General features: G+C 41.3%; 1 protein-coding gene across 1 annotated transcript in view; it reads right to left on the reverse strand.

The window, feature by feature from the left end:
• LOC125015849 (dolichyl-diphosphooligosaccharide--protein glycosyltransferase subunit STT3B-like) overlaps positions 1-24,072 on the reverse strand; it is a 56,954-nt gene that overhangs the window by 20,338 nt on the left and 12,544 nt on the right. Inside the window, exons 2-4 of the mRNA XM_047597859.1 lie at positions 4,630-4,738; positions 2,873-3,160; positions 824-889 (exon numbers count right to left, since the gene is read on the reverse strand). Coding sequence (XP_047453815.1) covers positions 824-889; positions 2,873-3,160; positions 4,630-4,738 — 463 coding nt within the window. The remainder of the gene's footprint in view (positions 1-823; positions 890-2,872; positions 3,161-4,629; positions 4,739-24,072) is intronic.

Genomic DNA, 24,072 nt, shown 5'->3' on the forward strand with positions numbered 1-24,072 from the left:
ATTGCTATCATATTTGGCAAAGGTGTGTCTTTTTGAGCATATTTTGATATTTCAAACTCAAATCCCATAACGCTCCATTTTTACACTGTGTAACCTAAATTGTTACGTTGTTTCCATTAAGGGATAAAAGTGTCCTCTTCAAAAATGCCCTAAAAATGGCATATGCTAGTTTTTTGTTTTGTTTTGTTTATTTTTTTTACATAAATGTTTTAATCCACTTCAGTACTAATCATAAATAACAGAAGTTTCATTATTTTTTTATTTTTTATTTTTTTATTTTTAATGCTTTATATGCTGGTGTTTGTGATGTGATCACAATTCTTTTGAAAAAACAAAAAAAAAAATATATATATATATAAAAATTGAAATATTTTCAATAATATAAATTGATAGTGGATTTTTCTTGGAGGGATTATTAGAGCACTGGGCATGTCAGTGATTAATAGCAACATTGATTTTGATGTTTTGTTTTGTTTTTTGTGCCCGATTTAAAAAATCTCTCCCATTAACACCCAATGAAACTGCAGATGCAAGCTGCACTTTGGCTTTTTTCACATTCAGACTCATTCTCTCTGTCTTTCACACAACAGGATAAAAGATATAGTTGAAAAACCCTCAAAAAACACACACACATGCATGCAAACACACACACAGTCACCAAGGTCAATGCATAGATCTCTATGAACCCACTTGTCCCCATGACCTAAAAACATCATCTCTGTCATAACAAACTTCTGCAAATCACAGTAGGGCAACAGTAAGAATTTTAAAATCAAGTATGAGGGTTAAGTATAACATAGTTTGTGTGCGTGCGTGTTCTCACCATGTAGAAGTAGGAAAGGCAGCATCCAATGGCCCAGAAGACAGATCCAGTCTTCACCGATTTCACCTGCAGTTTACACAAGAGATCATTAACTATACATGCAAATCAAACCTACCTATCAACAGCTTCCATTCATTTGCCATATTCACTGGTGTTTTTCCTTGAGGATTTCACTGTGTTTCCCTTAATGACTGTGTGAATTATTCATCACGTTTCCCCTCATTAACGACCTACGCAAACCAGACACCAGCGCCCTACGCATCTTCACTTTTCCCAAGCATAGAGCACGGCGGCTGTAACGAGAGTCTAACAAGCCCTGAACTTAACGAAGGCTCAGGTGGGAGCCGCCGCAACCGGTTGAATAGACGGAGGAGCTGAGCCAATGAGCTGCGGTGGACGGGAGAAGACGAGATGCAAAATGGAAAATGACAGAGAGAATGAGCGAGGCCATAAAAACAAGGAGGGCGTATTCACTGGAGACCATTACTAAGTTTTTCCATAATTTAGTCAGAGCACACTTCAGATCTAATAAGAGTTTTAAGTTATGAGTTTTTTTTATTCGCAGAGCAATTTTTAAAGGCCCGCTTAACGCCAGGGAACAGAAACCGCTTATGCAACCGCACCACCTTGGTAAACCAACAGTTCGGGCTTGTTAACAAAGAAAGTGGATTTCTTGGTTAAATCTCAAAAGTGCTCTTGAAATGTTGTGGTTGATTGTGTTCACTGAGAACATCAGTGCATATGATCCCATGCACAAACCACTGAGAACAAAGTTGATGAATAATATTTAGAAGCAAACAGAGTTTACCAGTCAAAAGAAAAAAATAAAACACAACTAAAAATAACTGTTACGTCTATCAACCAATATAGCTCCATCTCTGTCTAAGCAGGGGTGTCAAACATAAGGCCCGGGGGCCAAAACAGGCCAGCAAGATAAATTTGAAAAGTGCAAAAAAGACTGAAGACATTTGTATCTTTTCAAAACAATTGCTATTCTTAATTTGTCCACTAGGAGTTCATCTGTTTTAATTATGCAATGCACTCAAATTGCAGATAGAAATTTCAGGTTGTTTATAAAATGCTTTGCAAAAGTATAGTTCCTTAAATTACAACATTGTACTTGTATTTATTTGCACTAAAACAAAGGGAAGAATCTGGAGTTGTCATAATTTACAGGGCTGTATTTTCCCCCTGAACTAAAATGAGTTTGACACCCATGGTCTAAAGGATACTTTGGTTCATTAGGGGAACTTTTATTATTAAAGTTATCTGCGCAAATGTGTTTGCAATGTATTGCAAAACATATAACTAGAAGAAGTGTAGTGTCTTTACACACTCTAAAGGTTCTGCAGAGCTGCGGGATGCTATGCTAAGACCTCTGATTCACTACATCCACTCCCTTGTTTGTTCTCCTATTTCTGCTTATTAACAGTTACTCCCCATTTGGAAATGTTCGACTGTGTCAATCACAGCTTTTTAGGCAAGATGATGGGGGGGGGGGGGGGAAATAAAACGTCTGATCTTCTTGTGCCAGCGCCTGCAAAAATGGTGCAAGCACGGCAGCTAGCACAGATAAGATCAATGCAACTGAGATCGGTTAACTAACAGCAAAAAAAAAACAACTCTAAAAATTGGCTCATGTCTTGGTTTCCTGCTCCGAGCAAGCGCTCCTGCTGCTACCGTGGTTTGTGTGAACAGATTTGTCACTTGCCACTGACAAAAATCACTCCCTCCAGAGCAGAAAAACCTTGATCCATGTCAGGCTCCATAATGAAGTGAGACAATTCACCTCGACCATGGGGCGACCCCGATGCTGAGCCGGGTGATGATTCTCTCCGGTGCAACACCTGGTGTCTTTTGCTTTGTCATTAATATGAAATGTATTGATTTTTGTAGACACGAGTTTTCCGTTGCAGTCCATCTAATTTTACCCCCTCAGCTATTGACAAAGAGCTGCCAGCTGACGTAGTGAATGAAAACCGTTATAAATAGCTGCAAAATGGAGAAGCGGGACGACGGGAAGGCTAATAAAATATTTACGGGGCGTACCCAGAGGTAGTAGGTGAACTGCAGGGCGAAGATGGCAATGCCCTCGTTGTCAAAGGAGCCGGCCACAGAGCGGGAGATGTAGCCGGGGACGATGGCGATGAAGCAGGCCGCCAGCAGCCCCGCCCCCTGGTTCCACAGCTCCCTCGTCAGTAGAAAGGTGGAGATGGAGGTCAGGCCGCTGAACACGGGGGCCAGGAACACGCACACGTCCCGGATGTGGACGGTGATGTGCAGAAGGTTGAGGACATAGTGGATGAGTCCTGCGGTCACCATGAGGCCCGGGTACACCTGGAAGAGGAGAGGAGGAAGAGCTCGGACTTTTCACATTTCAGGTTTATTCTCCTACATCATTTCGTGCCGAAATGCCAAATCTGAATAAATACAAGTTCAATTTTCCTCTCCAATCACGTCATTTGATTTGATGCGATGAGAAGAGCGAGACTGATAAGGCGGCGTGAAGTCTGAGCGACCGTAAACGCTGCTTCCGATCTTTTTCACTTCTCTGACTGCAAAAAAAAAAATCACATCATCGACGCTGGCAGCTACCAGGAAGAGGAGAAAATACTAAATCACACCACGAGCTTGTAGATAGCTCACAGAGTCAGTGGACAGAGAAGGCGCTTTCATCGTCCTGTGTCATTACATCGCCAGCTGAAGTGCTGATGACATGCTGATGACAGCGAACGGCGCTGGAATTTCACACACAATCAGGTGGAAAACGTTTTATTATGATTTCCCTTATAGTTTGGTCGACATCCAAGCAGAGGAAAAAAAGACCAAAACTAAAACTACAGCCAGTCAAATGGAAACTTCAACTAGTGTTTGCAGTTCGAGTGGTATTTTCTTTTTATTTTACTATGTTGTTTCAGGTTTATATGATGCAAAGGAGACATTTAAGCTGCCGCTTTGTCGGTTGAAGTGGAAGTGCTAAAGCGCACACTGCAGGAATCCTGCACACAGACTTCTCTGTAAAATAAATACATAAATAATAAAAAAAGAAATGGAATTTATGGCACTTGAGCAAATAGTTGTGCTTCATGTTAATAAATTATGTTATTAATTGTTTGTTTTCATTATTCTGAATGAATTTGTGGTTATGTTACCAAATAATTTCTATAAAATTATAGCTAGGTTTTTTTTTTATTTCAAGTTGCACATGAACAGCTGAACTACCTGATGTTACAAAAGACCTCAGTGGCATCCTTAAACATCAAATAAGTATTCACATAATTTAGCTACTTGTTAAAAAAAGTTAAATACAAAAATAATCACAATTAAAAATACATTTTTAGCTTAGAAATCTACTAAATTTATAACTTCCCGTTCTTGCGTAGGTACCCTGGAACTGGGTGACAGATTAGCACCAACCCATAAATACATTACACAGAGGTTATAAATATACAAAGGAGAAGGAAACACGCCGTCAAGGATGAGTTGTAGTAAGGACGTGTTAAAAGTGACCCTGGTCTGTCTGTCTTTTATCTGCTAAGAAGACAGATCTACTTGGTGCTGAGTGTTCCCCTCGTCCCCCGGGAGCTGTTTAAGTATCCGGCTTCACTGCATGTGTGTGGCTCTGAGAGCGAGATGCTGAAAGTGAGTTGAAAATGACTGAAGATTCATCACAGTAATGCCACTCTTGAGAAATAAGGACAAAGGAAGGGTAGGGCTGAGTAGGAAGTACACACACACACACAAAAAAAAAAAAAAAAAGACTCAGCACTGAGTCACACAAAACATGCAGCTTCAGAAATACTTACTGTGCCCCCTACTATCCTACCCAGAGGGTACCAGGCTCTCTCATCGAACCAGTTGAGGAACTCATAGAAGCCATTGGTGGTGAGGTGATGAGTCGACCTGTAGTTGAACCTGCAACACACAGACAGAGAGAGACGGTTGTTAGACCAAACAGACGCCAGTGTCTCATTAGTGACAATAAGCTTCAATCTGGTATTAAACTTCAACCAAACTAACCACATCAAACTAATTATGTATCATTCATTTATTTTGTATGCAAAGGAGACTTGACGCATGTAGTCCACGCCTTTAGCAAAAGAAACTGTTTCAGTTTGGAAACCATTTGCTTTGGTTTGGCTACTTTAAAAGGCTTTGTTTTTTTTAAAAGAATCTTGGTTTAATTCCAAATACGAAGCAAAAAACAAATTCAGTACAAACCACTGGAATATCTGGGAGCAAATCCAAGATGTTTGCGTCATTTTAAAAGCACTAAGTGCAAATATATCAATTTAAAAGCAACTAATTTGACGTCTGTCGACCAATCAGGGACTCAGATCCTAAACTGCAAATAACGCCAGTGTGTACCTTAGAAATAAAATGCTCATCGTAGACGTAGCATAAAAGTGACTAGCGGCAGCAGTAATTTTTTACTTTTGTTTCATTTCTATATATATTCTATTTCTACTTTATTAGAATTTTATTTTACTTGGTTCTCAAGAGTTTTTTGCCATGTGCAACTGAGCTACTGTGACCAAGCAATTTCCCTTGTCGAAGTCTGTCCAAGTCTAAGAAAATAAATACATTTCAGGATCTTAAAATCGTAGCAACCAAAGAAAATACAGATGTCTTTTTCCCCCGGTTACAAAAAAAAAAAAAAAAAAAAAAAAATCAAGCTGTTAACAGTTTGGTTGTTGCGACAACATCAGGACAGCCCATCATTAACGGATCATTATGGGGCGAGGAAACAGGAAAACATTGATGTGATGAACAAACTATTACTGCTAATTGAAAGCTTGTTGGGAAACTGGCAAACAATAAATAAATAAATAAATCTTTCTGCAACTTCACAGCCGACACCATAACAAACACAACGTTTCATGGCGGTTTTCTCTCTCCAGTGGCTACATCTGCCCTCATTTGCTCACATTCTCACTTTTACCTTTATGTTTTCTACCTTTTCATTCCTCCCCAGCCTTCTGTCTGCATGTTGTTTACAGCCGCAGACACTTTAAGGGGAACAATCCAAGTACAGCCTCGTCTATAATTAGACGGGTCTGGTAGATAGAGTGCTGCTATTGTACAAATCCTGCATCTAGCCCCCAGCTTTCAAAGAGAGACTGTGCTGACACACAGCAGTTAGTCTGCTTGTCCCCTGAGCTTTTCCGCAAGTATTAAAGTGCTCAATACAAACCGTCCCTCCATGAAAAACAGAAATATGATGGAGGGATTGCAGCATATGGCTTCGCTCAGCCCCCTTAGGAGCGAGTGCTAGATTGAGGGTACGTGTGCAGGTTTTCATGCTCACTCTTGAGACTCAGGCATTTGATTGAAAAAGAGAAAAGAGAAAAACGTGCACGCGCGCAACACCAACACACAACCCACTGCATCTGCGGCGCCTGGTCTGCCAGGATACCTCTGGTTTTTCCTCTTCAAAAATTACAGCCCCAGAAAACCAGTGATATCCTAAAGCTATCAGCCAGTGGCCAGATGAAGCGCTCGCCGACCGCACTCGAGTCTCCGGCTTAAAACATCCAGCCTGACCTGCGAGATCCAATCTCATTAATGCTGGGAAGTTGTTTTAATGTGGAGGCTCGCCAAAAAAAAGAGGCCAGCTGGCCTTTCGAGTATTAGGCATTTAAGAGTTTTATAGGAGTTTCGCTTCAGATAAGGACATCTGGTGTCCAAGTAGGTTGCTCATGTAAGAGGAAATGTATAAATGCTCTTCAGGCAGCAGTTCTTCTAAAGCGAATCACACAGATGCCTGCAGCGTTTAATTTTCCTGACTCCAGGTCATGCTATTAAACCAGAATAGTCAATCCCACCGTTTGGGTTCAAAAGTTCAAACTGGCAGAAGTAAGAGAGAAAGTTTTGTAAATATATACGTCAACTTTATGTCGAGATTTGTTATATAAAAAGTGCAATTACGCAAATTAGTAGCTCAACTGGTGCTTAAATTTCTTGACCCGTGAGGAATCAAAAACTGTCAAAACAGACTAAACATCGATCAGGCATAACATTATGACCACTGACAGGAGAAGTGAACAGCATTGACTATCTTGTGACAATTCAATGTTCTGCCGGGAAACTTTTGGACCCGGTTTTCATTCGTGTGGATGTTACTTAGACATGTACCACCCACCTAAACCAGACCAGGCACCCCCACCCCATAGCAATGACACTCCCTTATGGGAGCAGCCATAAGCCCACAGGATGCAGCCTGACACAAAACACAAATGTGGTTGAGAAACAACTCAAAGAACAGAACAAGGTGTTGACCTGGCCTCTAAATTCACTAGACCCCAAACTGATCAAGTATCTGTACGATGATCTACAGAGGTTCTGTCTATTCAGTTTAAACCAATTTTTCTGTGCAACATGCACAAAATGTGCAATGCCTGTAAAAGATATTTTTCTTTTCATATTATATTTTACATAATTTATATAATTTCAGCACTGATAAGAAGCTCTCTAATGTCATTATACACTGTATAATGATAATAAAGGGCATTCTATTCTATGCTACTGTATTCTCAACCCATAGGACCCAAAGGCCCTCGCCACAGCCCCCCCTCCCCTCCTTATAAGGCCCATGTCCATTTTCTGATGAGTCACACGTGTTTTGGAGGCACAAGGGAGACCTACACAATATTAGGGAGGTGGTCATAATGTTATGCCTGCTGGTTGTATTATGGAGGGGAACTAGAAAATATTCTGAGTATCTCAAAGGATGAAATCACTGGTTACGGCTCGGGGGGGCACCAGGAAACAAAGGGCCAGTAATAGATCGAGTCTATACTACTTAGATTATAAACAGTGGCCAAAAAGTTTGATCCAAGCATGAAAACAAGGTGGAAAAGCAAGTGAGAATTTCAGGGTGTAGAGTAAAACTCCTAAAACAGAGCAGCAGATAATGTCCTACTTATGTCAGCCCCCATGTGCCTGGATGATAAACTAATAAAACAAATAGAAGATGTATGACACCTCTAGTGGCTGGCTGAACTCGGTTCATTTTTCACTCTTGGCTAATAGCTTTAGTGTGCAGAGTGTATGGAGAATATATTCAGGCGTCCATTTGTTAAAGTCCACTGAGAAAAGCCCTATGTGCTGTTTGCTTCAGTTTTTCACTTTAATATATTGCTGACAAGGCGTATGCGTTGGAGGTTTTGTACATGCGGCGCGAAGCTTCCATTAGCAGCAGCTTTCTTGGTTAAATATAAATATGTCTTTGGCACCGCAAAGCAAATACCAATCATTCTTCGTCAATTGTCATTAGGTAAATAAATGCTACCTGGATAAATTATAGTGTGTAAATAATTAACACGCAGCTGAAAGCTTTACTGCGCCGAGGTAAATCCATTTCACCGCACGGCGCATGTGGGCCCGATGTAAGGCCCGACGCGGCCCCCAGGGGGAGGACACCGACGCCATGAATGGAAATAAAAATGCCAGCATCATTCTGACTAATCGCCATGGCAACACCTGTGGCAGCCAGCTACTGGATCCAGAAAATCATTCACAGTGTTATAAAGATCTCAGAGCTGAACGTGAATGCATTCATACATACATACATACGAGTTCCCTGCATGGGACAGTGTGTGTGTGTGTGTGTGTGTGTGTGTGTGTGTGTGTGTGTGTGTGTGTGTGTGTGTGTGTGTGTGTGCGCCTGCAGAAATACCTCCAGGCCAATACATCATTTTATTTTATTTATCCACCAAGTTGTCTTTTGAAAAATCACCTCTTTTTTTTTCTTTTTTAAATTTTAAAACGCTGCAGTGCAGTGGCGAGTGGGCTGGGTAGGGGGCGGGGGGGCGGGGGGGAGGGAGTAAGACCTGGGGGCATAGTCTCAAGCATGGATAAAAAGGAAACACAAACTTTTATTTATGTATCTATTCATCCGGGCAGATAGATTAAATTTTAATCTGTATGTGATCCGGACAGGTGTGGGTGTTATCAGCCTGCATTATAAGCCCTGATAAAAAAAAAAAAAAAAAAAAAAAAAAAAAAACAGCAAAACCTCCCTCTTCAATATTTGTACACTATACAGTTGCCGCGCTGCATTTTTAAACAAGGCATATGGCCAGAGAACAGCAAAATATTGAGGGCAGTGTCCCGTCTTAATGAGCTGGACAACTATGTTTCCAAGGACAGGTAGCGCAGCGGCAGCCTCTTCAGGACCCTCCTGTCTTTGTGTGTGTGTTTGTGTGTGTTTGTGTGTGCGAGCCCACTACAGGACGACTGAAAAAAAAAAAAAAAAAACACACAGCTCTGAGGAGATAAGCTGCAAACTTCCATCACACACCGACACACACAAAGCCAAACAATGAACTGCAACCGAGAAGCACATGATAAAATAAAAAAGTGTGCGCGTAAATATATTCACACAAAAAAGGTCCCCAAAGAAATAGAGTGTTGTGCATTTTATTGAGCAAAGTTCAGACTGACGCATGGAGAATAAATAAATAAATCCAACAAAAGCAACAATGAGTGTATATGACTTACAAATACCTTCTGCACAATGAAATAAAAAATAAAAAGTAGTCTACCTATTGGTCCTCACACACATGAAGATCCTTTCTTCCAATATGAAAAGCTTTTCCCACTCAAGGACATACCCATGGTCTGACAATTTATTCCCACCGAAAAGTATAATTTTGCTGTAGAGAATAATGGATTGCAACTACCTACCTACCACTTCCACCCCAATCAGATGTCCTTTAACCATTTAAAACTGCTCCAACATCAAACAATCATTCTGCAAAGCAGCTCCACCGTCGTGTCAACCAGCGTGACTCCAGTCTTATGATTCACATTGTGTTTCGTGCACTGGCCGTGCTTCAGGAAAACAGGTTATTTAAGACATATTTTTAAGATTTAAAGCCCGGGAAATCCCGTATCAGACTAGGGCGGGGAAAGCAACCTCATGCCAACTGAACTGTTCAATCAGAAAACACCAAAAAACAAGCAGCTTGGAGATAAGACTCTTTATATCCTGTGCACCGCCGGCGGATGACACCCCCTCTGTGCTGGAAAATCACAACACTCAGGCTCTTCTGGTCCTCAAGTGGTCTTAAGCATGTTGTGATTTTACCATGATTCTGGTTTGCGGCACATGTAGCTGCTACTTATCCTCAGATTTAAACCGAAACCAGAACCGAGCGAACTGTCTGAACGTCTTGTCGTGTCTGTGTGGTCTCGTGCGACGTGCCAGGAAATAACTACATTTCTCTACAAGTAACAACATAGTTTCTAGGGGAACTCTCTAATCCTATACTTTGACTTTAATCCAAATTAAGAAACCATGTTTCTACTCTCCATGAAATTTGAGAAATTGGGTTACTGCAGAGCAGCTGGCAGCAGCAGGAGCTGGCAGTCAAGGCATGAAAAATACACTGTATGAAGGAAAGGAGCACACAGGTCCCAGAAATGACTAATTCATTTGATCCAAGCGACTCAACGCCTGTGTTATGTGCTATATTACTCCTAAATGGAACTCCCCCGCAAGTTCAACAATAATTTGGGTGAATATAACTGATTGAATTGAACTGCATATTGTGTAGGTCTCCCTTGTGCCTCCAAAACACTGTGGGCCTTTGGGTCCTAAAAACGTGGCTGCCACTCTGACCACTAACAAACATCCATCACTCACTCGGTGTGGAGTTCACACTGGGAGCAAGGTGGGTTAAGTGTCTTAACCAAGGAAAGACGGACTAGGGACAGGGCAATCCAAACGCCAACCTTTTGGTTATTGGGCGACCACTCTTCCTCCTGAGCTACTGCCGCCCCAGTGGATCATCCACACAAATATTTGATCAGTTTGGGATCTAGTCAATTTGGAGGCCAGGTCAACACCTTGCACTGTTCATGTTTTTTAGCGTTTTTGTGTGTTTGTCTGTATCAGGTTGCTTTGGATGGCTATGGGGTGGGGTTGCCTGGTCTGGTCTAGGTGTGGGGTACACGTCTAAGTAACATCGACATGAATGCCAGGTCCAGCAGAACATTGAATTGTCACAAGACGTTACTCACGTCTTCTATCAGTGGTCGTAATGTTGTGGCTGATCAGTGTGGAGTTAAATCCTGCTTTCACATAAATGTAATGATGACACGAGAATCTAAGTACATTCTCAGTGTAGCATTAGCGCTTTTGTTTAAGTAAAGGATCAAATCTCTTCATCAGCCAAAGTAAATATGAATTAATACAGATCAGATTAGTGCATCCACAGCCTCACTGCGCACGTCACTAGCTGAACTTTGCGCGTGTGATATAAACTTGTGGCAATCCCTGCTACTTAACACTAAAACGTGTAACTAATCAACACTTGACCTACAGTGCATCAGTAATTTATTTAACCACTTCCTTGTTTAATGCCTTTTAATTCTTAAAGGACCAAATGAGGATACGTCGTTGAGTTTTCCTCCGCGGGGTCTTCTTAATCAAGTAAGCAGAAATACAACTCTGGAGGCTTTAAGTGGAAATCTACAGAGATTTACTGGATTAGACAGAATCCACACAGCAGTAGATGATAAACTAAACACGCATTGAATAAGTTAATACATAGCCTGTTGCAGACATCCCTTCCACACAGGTTTGCGGCCTTGGTTTTGTAACTACCTGGCACTAAGAGAAGACTTTCTTTTAAACAGTTAGCATGGTCCTCTGAGGTCCTCTAAGAAATAGTGTGTGTATTTTGGGCCCAGGTTTGTGAATTACTGTACTGATATACAGTACATACTGCCTAATGACCACTATTCACATAACTCGCAAAGTATGAGGTCAGGTTGAGACACAGGCGGTTGATAAGAGTCAAGGGAAAGATTGAGCTGCTGCAGGTAGTTTCACAACATCACAACTGAGTGGACACTGAGGTCAGAGGAGCAGTGGGAGAAAGTTTATTGAGCCTCGTACCGTGCTGGTCGAGTGCAAGCTACACCAACACAAATGAGTGGGCAAGGGTCAGAGGCCCCTGGGTAAGACACACAGAAAATGTAATAGGATTTTTCTGCGCACCTATGTGGCCTGTGCACGGGTGGAAGCTTGCGTTTTGTGTGAAACAGACAGGGCTCTGCAAACGCATGAAGAGATGGGAGCAGCCAACATGAAAGAAACGTCGTCCCGCCTCTCCATCTGTCCGTAACTGCAAACAACAATCCCTTAAATCACGCTCATCATCTCCAAACTCCGCTGGCCCCATTTTAAGTAAAACCTAATTTCACAGTCCGTGAAGACAGAAAAAATAAGCGGGTTGTGGGTTCCGTGCTCCTAAACTGTTGTATTGTGCTCAGTCTTGGCTGAGAAGTGATCTTCCACAGGGAGAGAGGAGGAATGGTGGGATGGAGAAGGGAAGATGAGAAGGAGGAGATTAAAATGTTTGTAGAGAGGAGCAGAAGGAGGAAGTGTGGAGGAAAGACTCGAACCGAAGGAAGAGAAACAACGGGACAGAGAGTAGGAGTGTGAAACGCGATCGGTATCTGATAATACAGAGCCAATTTAAGACTTTTGGTTAATTTGTTCATCCATCAAAGATAATTTAGTCTTTATTCATTAATCTGACAACTATTCTTTGATTTTTATTAGGAAATAATAATAAATGAGCCGATCAAAGTTTCACAGAGGACAAGGGAACATTTACGAAGATGAAAAGAAAATGAAAAGCAGTAAATCCTCCTCCTGGGGAACCACCAAAAACGACTAAAATTATTAACAGCTCTAGGTGTCTGCTAATGTTTAGTTGAGGCTACTGTGTACAATTAATCAGTGTAAGTCTAAATGGTTTTGTCAGATTCAAGTTAAAAATGTAACATACTGGAATCACTTTTAACGTAAGTAAATATACAACTGACCATCTATGAATTTTAATGATAACTACATTCTGTTGTCACTGCTAATTGGAACTAGGTCCTGCACTATATGTATGATTTTCTTTGTTTTGCTTTGCTTTGTAGATTGGTGTGTGGTTGGTTGTGTTGTTGTGTTGTGTGGTGTGTTTTGGGTAATTGAGTACTGCAGTGTAAAGATAATTGTGTTGGGTGTGGACTCCAGGAAGAATAGCGATGGCCTGAGGCAAAGCTAATGGAGATCCAAATAGATGAAACGAAATCTTTTCAGTCTTAAAATAATCCACTGACATAGCCTGGCATTTATACCGCTTGTTTTTTTGTTTTTTTTTGAAAACCCTGGACTAGTTCCCCTTTGATTGACACTTGACTAGACTCCACTTGGGCAGTGAGTCAGTGGATTATTTACGTAATTCAATATTTGGTTATTATTAAATGTCTGCAAGGTTACTTTTGTTGTCCGGGCAGTGGCGTACAGTACGTGAAACAGTGATATTAAATGTCAGAAGCACATAAAGCCGTTCTCTCAAAGCTGACAGGCTTGAATGAGAGAATATGTGGAAATTCTCCTTCAGGCCTAAAGCTATGAACTGGAAAAATCAAAATAGCTCCTTTCAGTCAATTGAACGGAGCCCAGGGGGAAGAAAGCTTCCACTTGGATGAAGCTTGCAGAGCTGTCAAATTTCCATCATTTACACAATACTGTGAGAATCATGACAACCTCGAGTTCACTTTATGTCTCTTTGCTGGAAAAGACAAAAGTCAGGGAAAGATTGTTCAGTAAAAGCCGGGCCTGCAGTGACACAAAGCACCGCGAGAGAACACACAACTGCTGGTGTTTGGATAGCTGGCAGTGTCAAGTCACACAAGATGTTTGCTTTTCCCTACTTCATCAGAATCCACCTGTAATGTGTGGCTGCATATGGCAATAACCGAAGAAATTGTGACAGAAATTAATGTCAAGAGAAGTTAAATTGTGGATATGAGAGAAGGAAAGGAGCTGATAAAAAGTAGGAAAGTATTAAAGAATAACAGCCTCCCACATCCCAGATTTTGTTTGGTTGGGCAAAGCAGGAGAGGGGAGGGGAGTGGAAGTCAGTCAGAGGCAGAGAGTAAATACTAAGCCGGTTTAGAGCCCAAGGGAGGAGTGGGATCTGACACAAAAGCTTTTATTAAAATCTGAGGATGTCTCATCAAATTCCCACAAATCCTTTATTGCGGTAAGCAGGGGCATGCGAGGAGACACAATGGGGATGACTGTACAGGAGCAGATTGGCTGATTAAAAAAAAAAAAAAAAAAAAAAAAAAGAGTCGAGTACAGATACAAAACCAACAATTGCATAACTCCCTCACAACTTTCCCCTCACTTTCTATAAATCAAATAAATCCAATAAACAATTTCCCAGTTAAACCAATTAGACCGTCCACTCAGTGTTCACATCGGAGGCTATAGGCAAGATCAGAGATCACAGGGGAGCAGGAGGGGACGGGAGGCGGTACTTTATGAACTGGTTAGAAGAAGAAGAAGAAGAAGAAGAAGAAGAAGAAGCAAAAAAAGAAAGATGACATTTTTACAACAGGGCAGATCTAAAAATAAAAACTTGCTTTAGCTATGAGGGAGAGTCAGGAGAGTAGGATGATCAGTGATCACAGGCTCAGACCAAATATCACAGACTATACATAGACTATGGTGAAGAGGATCTTGACTTCTCCTCTGCCAGCCTGGAGAAGAGCTCTCCAACGTAATTTCAGGAATGTGTTTGTATTTCTATAGGTCTGTTTGATGAGCCTACAGGAGGAGTGGAGCTTATTAACAACAGATGGCAGGTTCAACGAGAATACTCTGAATTAACTCCACTTCTTTTCCCCAATGATAAATTATTTGACTGAAATCAAGCACATCTTCGAGGTCCTATCCTTAAAAAAAAAAAAAAAAAAAAAAAGTCATTAGGATTGGTAGGTTATTTCATGGTCTGATTCTCTGCACTTCGAGTCCATTTCACAAAGTGATGAGAAAAAGAAGAAACCCCTTAGCGTACCAGTGTGACCACTGTTCTCCCCATCTAATCATGTGTTGGTTTGATTCCTTACATCTGTATTGATCGTCCGTTTCAGTCTTTATGACTCCATTCGGTCTGTATCATTGTTGATATTCTCTGGAGAAGAACAAATCGGAGCCCAGGTGATATAAGGCGATGTACACCTCGATCAGAGAAGCTTCAGTTTCCATCAACATAATATCGCACCGTGACACTGGAGTCTGAGGAGAAAACTGCTCATTTATATAAGGACCTAGAACAGCAATAATTTTCCGCTGCATACTGTGAGCTGCAGGTATGTATAGCCTGTATAAAAACAGGCTGCAACTCAGCACCATCAGTAGCATATAATTGTACTGGGCGGTCTGATCACAGTATTTTTCAAACTTCCGACGGTATATATTTTTTTCTTCTGTGTCTTTATGGTCAGTTCTGCTGCTTAATTTTTGGGTATGAACTGGTATACCGCCTAGCCCTAGGGTTAGCATTGTCTTCTCCATGTATAGCAGCTAAATGTCTAATAACTTGGACGATGAAATTCACCAACAAATTGTTGATGTGCAGCCTCCTTGTCTCTGCTATCACAGGGCTTTTGGTGAAGTTGTTACTTGTCTGATGTCCAGAGCATTTGGACCATTCCTCTCTTAGCGTTAGCAGATGAGTGTACACTGCAGTGGTACTTTTGGTGTATTTCAGGACTGATATGTCAAGGGAGGATTAACTTCACATTTAGTGAAGTATTTCGTCACACTTGAACAACCGCTGCTAGATTACTGCAACAACCCACTGGGCTCCTCAATGGAGATTGCAACTTTAGCAACTAGTTAAACCAGGCTAAAAAATATTTGAGGTGTGTCTTTACTTCAATACCTCCAGAAAGACACCACTCAACTTTGTGTAAATCTTTGAATACATGATGGAACTGATAGTACAAGTTAATGAAAAGGAGAAATGTGTGATTGCCTCAAAGTTTAGCCTTTGATAAGAATGAGGAAACAATGTGGTCATGCCTGCACTAGTAAGTGTTAGCAGGTACTGGCAGAACTCTTTCCATCTTCACTTCTTTTGCATCTGGAAAGTATCCCAAACCCAGTCAAATAAAAGGAAAATCAAACAAAGTGGAAACAGTGCTGATAAGTAGCCGGTGGATTCCCTGTGGTGCAGGGTCTCTCCCTTCCATGTGCTTTTTATTCTGTCCACAATGCGCATTTGCTCTCTTTCAAAGATCTCAGCGTGAAGGGCTGAGTGTTTCTCTACAGAGATATTTTGTTGTTTTCCACTGACAGACCCAAGGAGAACACGTTGCTATTGAAAATCAACAAGACGGGGATGAATTGATCGGCTGGACAGCTTCGAATGTCAGCGATAATGATGGAAAATTACGTCCTTTTCAGTCATACTTAAGTCAACTGCCTCTTGTAGAGAAAACTCAAAAATAAATAAAAAAGCAGGGGAACACATTATCCTCCCAGAAGTGCTTACCCTGGCAGTCAGTTAAAAAGGCTTCTCTCCTGGACAGGAGACCCCATCAAATATGCATTAGGGAAAAGTATCTTTCTGGAGTTTTTGGAGAAAGTCAAATAAGGTTCTGAAGCAGCAGCACGTGAGATGCTGCAGAGAAGATTCAGAGCAGCTTGAAGTTCCGCACTGTATTGATTTTAAACTTCTTTTGACCTTTGAAGTCAAAGGATGTCCAGATCTTATGTGCATGTACAGACTGCTAACATTCATAACTTTTCAATTGCACGGCGCAAGAGTTACGGACAGTTTAAGTAATTGCAAAGCCTTAATGAGAGCCAGTGTCCACTGGGTTGGCTGAGCTCATTTCCAGAATTGCTGGTTGGTCAAGTCAGAAGCACTAACAGCCTAACAACAACACTGACGTCTCAGCCCATTGCAGTCATGATGATTATTTAATGAGGAGTTGCGTTGCTTCTCAAACCAGCTGCTCAACACATCTGAGTGCCTCAGGACCAGATAATAGGAGATTAGATAGACCAGGCCTGAAATGCAAACCATCATTTACAGCAGCTACACGCACTGGTAACACACACTGAGGGCATGGGTTGTATTCAAACATCCTTCCTCTGGAAGTGAGGACTGCAGCCACACCTTGAACACCAGACGGTGCAGGTCTATCAGCTCACCTTCAAACACATAACCACACACGCTGTACATCAACACTGCAGCTTTGTGTGATGACAGGAATATAGAGAGATCAGGAGCATTTCAATGAGTGCAGCAGTTGTAGAACCACTACTACTAGACTGAGCGTTGTAGTGCTTGAGACACACTGATCAGTAATAATCGTTCATTCATATTCCCTGTTTTTGTATTCGAAGCTCCATCTGGATGTTATCTACTGATTACTTGATTCATCATTTCATTCTTTTTAAATTAATCCATTCACTTTAACAAAAGGTTAAATGGTCAATGGTGACTTTCACTACAGTGCCGATCGTAAGTATTATTCTTTTTGAATAGCTTGTTCAGACCTGGTCAGAGCACAAAGGCTCATTTAAGGTACCATAAGGTAAGGTAACATAAGCGCATTGCCGACGCCGGTGGGAGCCATTTATTCTTGTGCACTCGTCAGTCTGGCTCGCTCTGCGACAACACCACCTCGGATCTGTGTCCTCTATGCAAGTCGGGTTAATTATTGTTTCTACTTCCTTTCAACAATGGTGAGTGAAGCTTTTGCCAAAGTTCTTGTGCCTTTAAACCTCAGCCACGATAATATTTACATTTATATTTATTTATGTTGCCATAGCTATGACATCAAATTGAATTAGAAGCCTAAAGTACCAAGTACACAAGAAAGTAATGGTGTCATTCTAGCCATGATCTTGTTGATTTGAGGTTGAAAAGCCAACAGGTGATCTCTGCCGAGGCGCCTGCGTACTGCTGCTGGTGTAGGGCAATATTTACTCAAATTTACTGTGCAAATTATTTGGTGTCTGATTGAAGATGTTTCACTACTGGGTTTGGGCTTTTTCTGTAATTTTCTGCCTATTTGGCAGCTGGAGTCGCCATAAATGGAGATGGACGTACACACTGCAAATATGTATCGTCGGTGAAGTAATCTATGATGTCAACATCAGACATTACTTCACCCATCATGGTTTTGAATTTCAACATGTACTTCCCGATAACTCTCAAACAGACAGAACAACACTGCAGTGTGTCATCATCATTTAGTTATTATTATTTATTATTTATGTATGTGTATGTGTTATTTATTGACTCACTGCAACAAACCCAGACTACCAACTGTCCAGCTTAACAAATACATGTATTCACTTCATTAAAACACAGGTAGTCCAGCATAGAACGAATAAGCATACGGTGGAGAACGCCAAAGGAGATAAAGTCTATAATGAGTCCAGTGTAAAGTGATACAATGTGCATTAATTGACCCACAACGTGAGGCTTAATCATCTAAAAGGGTTAACAAATGAGCTGCCCCACCGTGCCTGTCAAGCTCTCACAGGTCACCAGCTGTTTCTGCTTTATTAACCAGTCAAAACAAGAGCTTTGCTTGTGAATAGAATCCCCAGCTGATGGCGGATTAGTTGCCACCATGGGTGACAGGAGGCATCCTGGCCAACCAATGCAAAAAACTGATTTTCATTTAGCTTGTTGCTTAGTGGCGTTACTCACCGTGCATGTCAGGTTAAAGTTTGTAAGTGTTCAGTGAACAGCGTGAAAGCAAAAGCGAGGGAGTCACACGGCAAAGAACAAAACTTGTTTTAAGGTGACATTCAACTAAATTCATTTTACTTAAAGTTTCCCAGAGTTACTTGAGAAGAAAAGCTTTTCTTCGAGGCAACCTGTCTGTGAAGCTGCTCTCTGGGCATTCACTTCCCAAGCTATGATACATGCAACAATATTTTCCAACAAATGTCAATGTTACAAATTTAACTTTGAAAACTGAATCACACACTGCCCATTTTGTGATCCATAAAAATATGATATAGGTCCAGGATTGTGCTTGTCAAATTTGCTGCTCTGGAAGCAAACAGGCTGTGAACTGTTTGAAGTGTCTGCTTCAGTCTTTCAATATTTAGCGCTGAGTGATGAATCCATTTCCTTTCATATGGGCGCAGCCTTAGCCCGAGGACTGTCGTACTGTGACTGCTGTGTATCAGCTCCTCTGCAAGACTTCCATTAAATCATGAAGTGTATTAAGAACACAGACGGTACTGCAGGTCTGACAGTGTGTGTGCGCGCGCATGTGTGTGTATATGTGCTGTGCTCTATTTAATGCAGACCATGAAATCTAGCTCCCAGGGACATGGAGGCAGAATTATTGGAGGTTTTTCCATGTCAGTTTGCTGCAGTCAATGTACTTTACTTCTTTTCATTTAAAAATGTGAAGAAAATGATTTGTCCAAACTTCCAACTATCTTCTTAAGGAGAATATCTTCCTCTTTAACTTTTGCTGAAACCATTAACGAAATCTTACAGCCTAAGGAGACTGATCACCCACTCTCTTTTTCCCTCGGCCTATATCCTGGATCTCCTACACTCTGCTTCCATTCAGACTAAGGTCAATCTCCTAAGAATAAATGACATGGAACTTAAGCAATGGAAATGGCTCCTGCATATATCCACGTATTAAAAGCAGGCCAGTGATACTAATTGACGTTGCTGTGTGACAAATCTGCAACTGCTGTCAGAGTGCAAAGTATAATGATTCCTATTATGAAACACAGAGGAGCATTCAGGTTGAGGTGGAAAGGTGATGCAAACACAATTAATGTAATTGGAGCAACTGCAGCTGACCACAAAGAGGCCGGGTTTGTTTCTTAAATGAGAGGTCAGGGGCTTTTCTATTGGTGGTGTCCACATGATGAGGCAACATGTTTCCAGTGAGTCGGGTTTCTGGGGCAAGCCTGTCCTATTTGTCATTTGGCTCTCATCCTCAAAGAGAGATTCTCTTCTCCCTCAACTGGGGCTTGATGAAACACGGTTTACTTGAGATTAAAAAAAAATAAAAAATTTAAAAAAAGCTGGTAAATGGTTGGTGTGAGGGGAATTCATCAGACTAAGAAAAGTAGCCAAATATACTTCAAGAGTACATGAGAACATACTGCAACGGACACGGAGCTAAATTCAGTGACAAGATTTTTGGTGTGAATAAATCCAAGACATATACACGGGTCGGGCATAAGATTATGACCACTGATACGATCTTTTTTTGGACATGGCATTCATGTGGATATTACTTAGACCTGTACCACCCACCTAGACCAGACACCCCCTCCATCACCAGCAGGATGCGGCCTGACACAGACACACACAAAAACTGTTTAGGAACTACTCAAAAAAAAAACATGAAAGGTGTTGACATGGCCTCCAAATTCACTGGATCCCAAACTGATCAAGTATCCCCCACTAACGGTGACTAAAGGTGAATGTTGGCTCCGTTTCCAAAGATACAGAAATTATGTGACAACATATGTTGGACTATGCCATCTATCCTTGTTGGGTTTAGAGGTTCACATTGTTGAACACTCCAAACAACAGGAAAAAAAAATAATTTAGATGTTATAGTTACTGACCGTTCTTTTGAAATCTCTTGAAGTTCTGCTTTATCCTGTTGTGTAATTTTAACAGACAACCGTCGGACCTGCAATACTGTATCACTGCAGGTCAGCTCCATGTGGGCATGGTTTTGTATTTCAGCCCTGACAGAAATCTACACTTTTCAAATCAAAACCCTCATGCAAAAGATATTACGCTGCTCTAAGATAAGATTTAATGAGGTGAATTCACTGCACTGCAGTGACCAGCCAGGAATCAGCAGAATCCAATGAGCCCTTCTATCTCCTTATTCAGATCCTTTTAATCTGTTTATTAAACCATCGCCATCTCCTTCGCTAACATCCCCGTAATTGCTGGGTGAACATGCAAAGGCTCATTGCTTCGACGGGAGTCACAGAGAACAACAGAGCGAAAGGGAGCACGAAGAGATGGACGCAAGCAATGGATGTGCAGCAAGAGAGTGCATGATAATAACTCTCTGGATGAATCGAACTGGAAACCAGCAGGAATGACTTAATGACTGGGCACGGCACTGTGAGGAAGACTCAGGAAAGACAAAAGATGGACAGAAAGGAGGGAGCAGGAGAGAAGGATAAAGAAAGGCGGAGAAGTAAAAGTGTAGCCTAGAGTTAAGTAGATAAACTAAGTAACATTTTAATTAAATTCTCCAATTCAATTATTGCCTTGAAAAGTTAATTGTAATGTTACATAACACGGTGCAAATACGCTCCTTTGTCTTTTTTTTTTGTCAGCTATCAAATTGGGACAAAGAATGTGTAATCCTGATAAATATTTATCAGTGATGGCACACAGAGACTCTAGTTTGTTGTCACATTAAAAAATTAATCAGCTGTGAAAAGAAGGCAATGCCATTATGGTAATTCCTGGCTTTGTTTGTACGTGTAATCTGGGTAACAACGTCTCTTTGATGGAAAGTTAGCGCTGGAGACACTTGCCTTTAATATGCCGTCGGTGTCTTAAAATAAAAGATCTGAGTGGAGGGAACAGTGGGGCGGAATATCTAAGGAGCACAGACCTCGGAGCTCATCTGTAGTTTTCTGCTGCACCAGTGACCGCAGATTTCTCACCTCTCCTGGTCTGCTTGACTTCATTTTAATTCCACATAACCCACCTCTCAATCATCACCGAGATACAATAATCAGCCACAACATTAAAACCACTGACAGGAGAAATAAGTAACACTGAGCGCCTTGTGACAATTCTACGTTCTGCTGGGAAACTTCTGGACCTGGATCCACCTAGACCAGACTGAGCACGCCCCCCATTCTATAGCAATGATACTGCTTAATGGCACACACACAAAAATTTTTTAGGAACAACTAAAACATGTCCATTCTCTGATGAGTCACAACTGTCTTGGAGGCACAAGAGAGACCAACACAATATTAGGAAGGTGGTCATAATGTTATGCCAGGTCATGTATGCCTAATGCTTGTTTACCAATTAACTGTTAAACCATAAAGATAAGATAATTGTGCAGCTGCTGCTAAATGGTAGAGGCACAATTATACAGTCAATGCTGGACAACATAAATGTAATTACGCAGCAGGTGTGGTATCTGTTATCGTGTTGTCCATGTCCATGTGTCCATGTCCTGTTTTCAATTATAAGCCGATTGTTCAATGTCAATAAAATAAGTTTGATTTCCTCAGCTTTAGAGAACATCTCTCTTTTCTTTTTTTTTGTCTGTGTACAGTATTTACATAATATAATAATAGGTTGCACACACATTTGTAATCATGCATGTGAAAGGCGTGAAAGCCATGATAATACATGGCTGTATACGTTGTTGTGTTTCAAATTAGTTAATTACAGGTCTGACCACAAGTAAAGCTGACAGCGAGTCTAAACTCCCGGTATCTGCTATGGCAACACACTTTCTAAGGTCACACGAACTGATGCTGGTGCACCACATCCACACCAAAACTCTGAAAAAGTGAGGGTTCTTGTTTTCTATTGTAACAAATGTACCATAGTTGACTTTAACTGGCACCATGACAAGTGTGGTCTGACGCGAAAACACCAAGGCAGAAGAAGAACTGAAGTAACGACATAACAATGTTTGCAATGCCAACAGGCCGAGTGTACTGGGTGCTGCAAAGACTACAGGAGATATTTACCTTTTGAGTCACCTGACCCATTAAAAACAAAAAGCGATTGGTATTGTGGCCGCTCAGATTAGTATCAGGCTTCAGCCAAGCGCGATCTTTGGTTGTTATTTATTTTAGGTCTGCCATGAACTAAAACCACTTCCATTGCTGTTTTAATGGAGGTTAGGTAGCATCAAAGCTTGCAAACCAGAAAACAAAGAAGAAGAAGACGACGACTTCTTCTTCTGATGCTTTAGTGTTGGTTGACTAGTGTCAAAGCTGCCAAAAATCTATGAAGACGACCTGAAATTACACGACTAATCGTGTCTGCTGTCTAGACGTGGTTCAGCGTGTAAAATGAGGTCAGTCAGACGTGTAAATGTGTAAATTGTGTAGCGTGGATGTTTGGTGATGGTGGCAGTAGAAAATCATCATTCAATTCAATTTCTGGAGCTGAAGCATGAGCTACCGCCGACGCTACATTAGCTTTGACGGCCCTACTCATTGTACTGATCCAGGGGGAAGACAAGTAAGATAAGAAAAGCCTTTGTGAATTTCCAGGGGAGGAAGTTTTGTTAATTAAAGATTAGATCAGGACTGGGATCGGATGATAGTGAATATTAAAAATCGGTATCATAACGAGGAGAGAAAAAAACTTGATTGGGACGTCCCTGTCATCTATTGTAATAATGCTCCACAAAACATTCACAGAGTCAATCTGCTAAGGATTAGTGGGCTGTCAACATACACTCACTGTCCAGTTCGTTTGGCGCACAAGTGAAAACAAATGTCTTCCAATAAAACAGTCCTGCACTAAATAAAAATAACTGAGAGCTGCTGATTCAACTGTGTTGTCATTGTGGAGCCTGTGGTTTGTAGCACTACTGAATTGTATTATTTGTACCGACATGTGTGTCCATATTATGTGGACAATGGAATGGATTTGTTTTCTCTAGGGAACCTAACGCTTTGACAAGTGAGTGCATAAAGGTGCGTCAGGCTCTGCAGGTTTGTTAAAGCCGTGCGTGAAATCTCGTGTGATGTAGACAAACACGCACACGGCCAACCATATCTGAACCTCCGCAGAGGCACACACAACACACTCCTGAAGGCTGAAACTGACTCGATGCAACTAGCATGATGAAGGTCCCATCACACTGCTGGAAAAACAAGATTTGTCAGAATACAGACGACTGGGACAAGCACACAACCCAAACAACATCGAAATTGGCTGCTATAGCGCTGACATAGTACGGGAAACCCCGCTACCTGAACGATCTGTGCGCTGCTCCACTCTGATGATAGATGGAAAGGTTGAGGCACACAGGTGCATTCATGTTTTACCTTTTTTATTTAATTTTTTTATTTGCTGCACTGGAGAGCTGTGAAATAACCATAATTATCAGTCTTATTTTCGCAGATGCTAATCTGATAAACTATGCAGAGATCGGCCCCAGTGTGATCATTATGTTTTACTCTGGAAATATAGATCAAGACATGATAATCAAATTTAATCTCATCTTTTTCCACATATTTTCACATCGGTAGAGCAAATAGAGGCAGACTAGGGACTTCATTTGAAGCCCGTAGAAGGAGAGAGGCCTGCAGGCAGACCGCATCTGTTTACACGTTAAATGAACCATGGCAAATCCTTACTACTCACACACACACACACACACACACACACACACACACACACACACACACACACACACAC

This window comes from Mugil cephalus, chromosome 11 (assembly GCF_022458985.1).
Source record: "Mugil cephalus isolate CIBA_MC_2020 chromosome 11, CIBA_Mcephalus_1.1, whole genome shotgun sequence".
NCBI classification, from domain to species: Eukaryota; Metazoa; Chordata; class Actinopteri; order Mugiliformes; family Mugilidae; genus Mugil; species Mugil cephalus.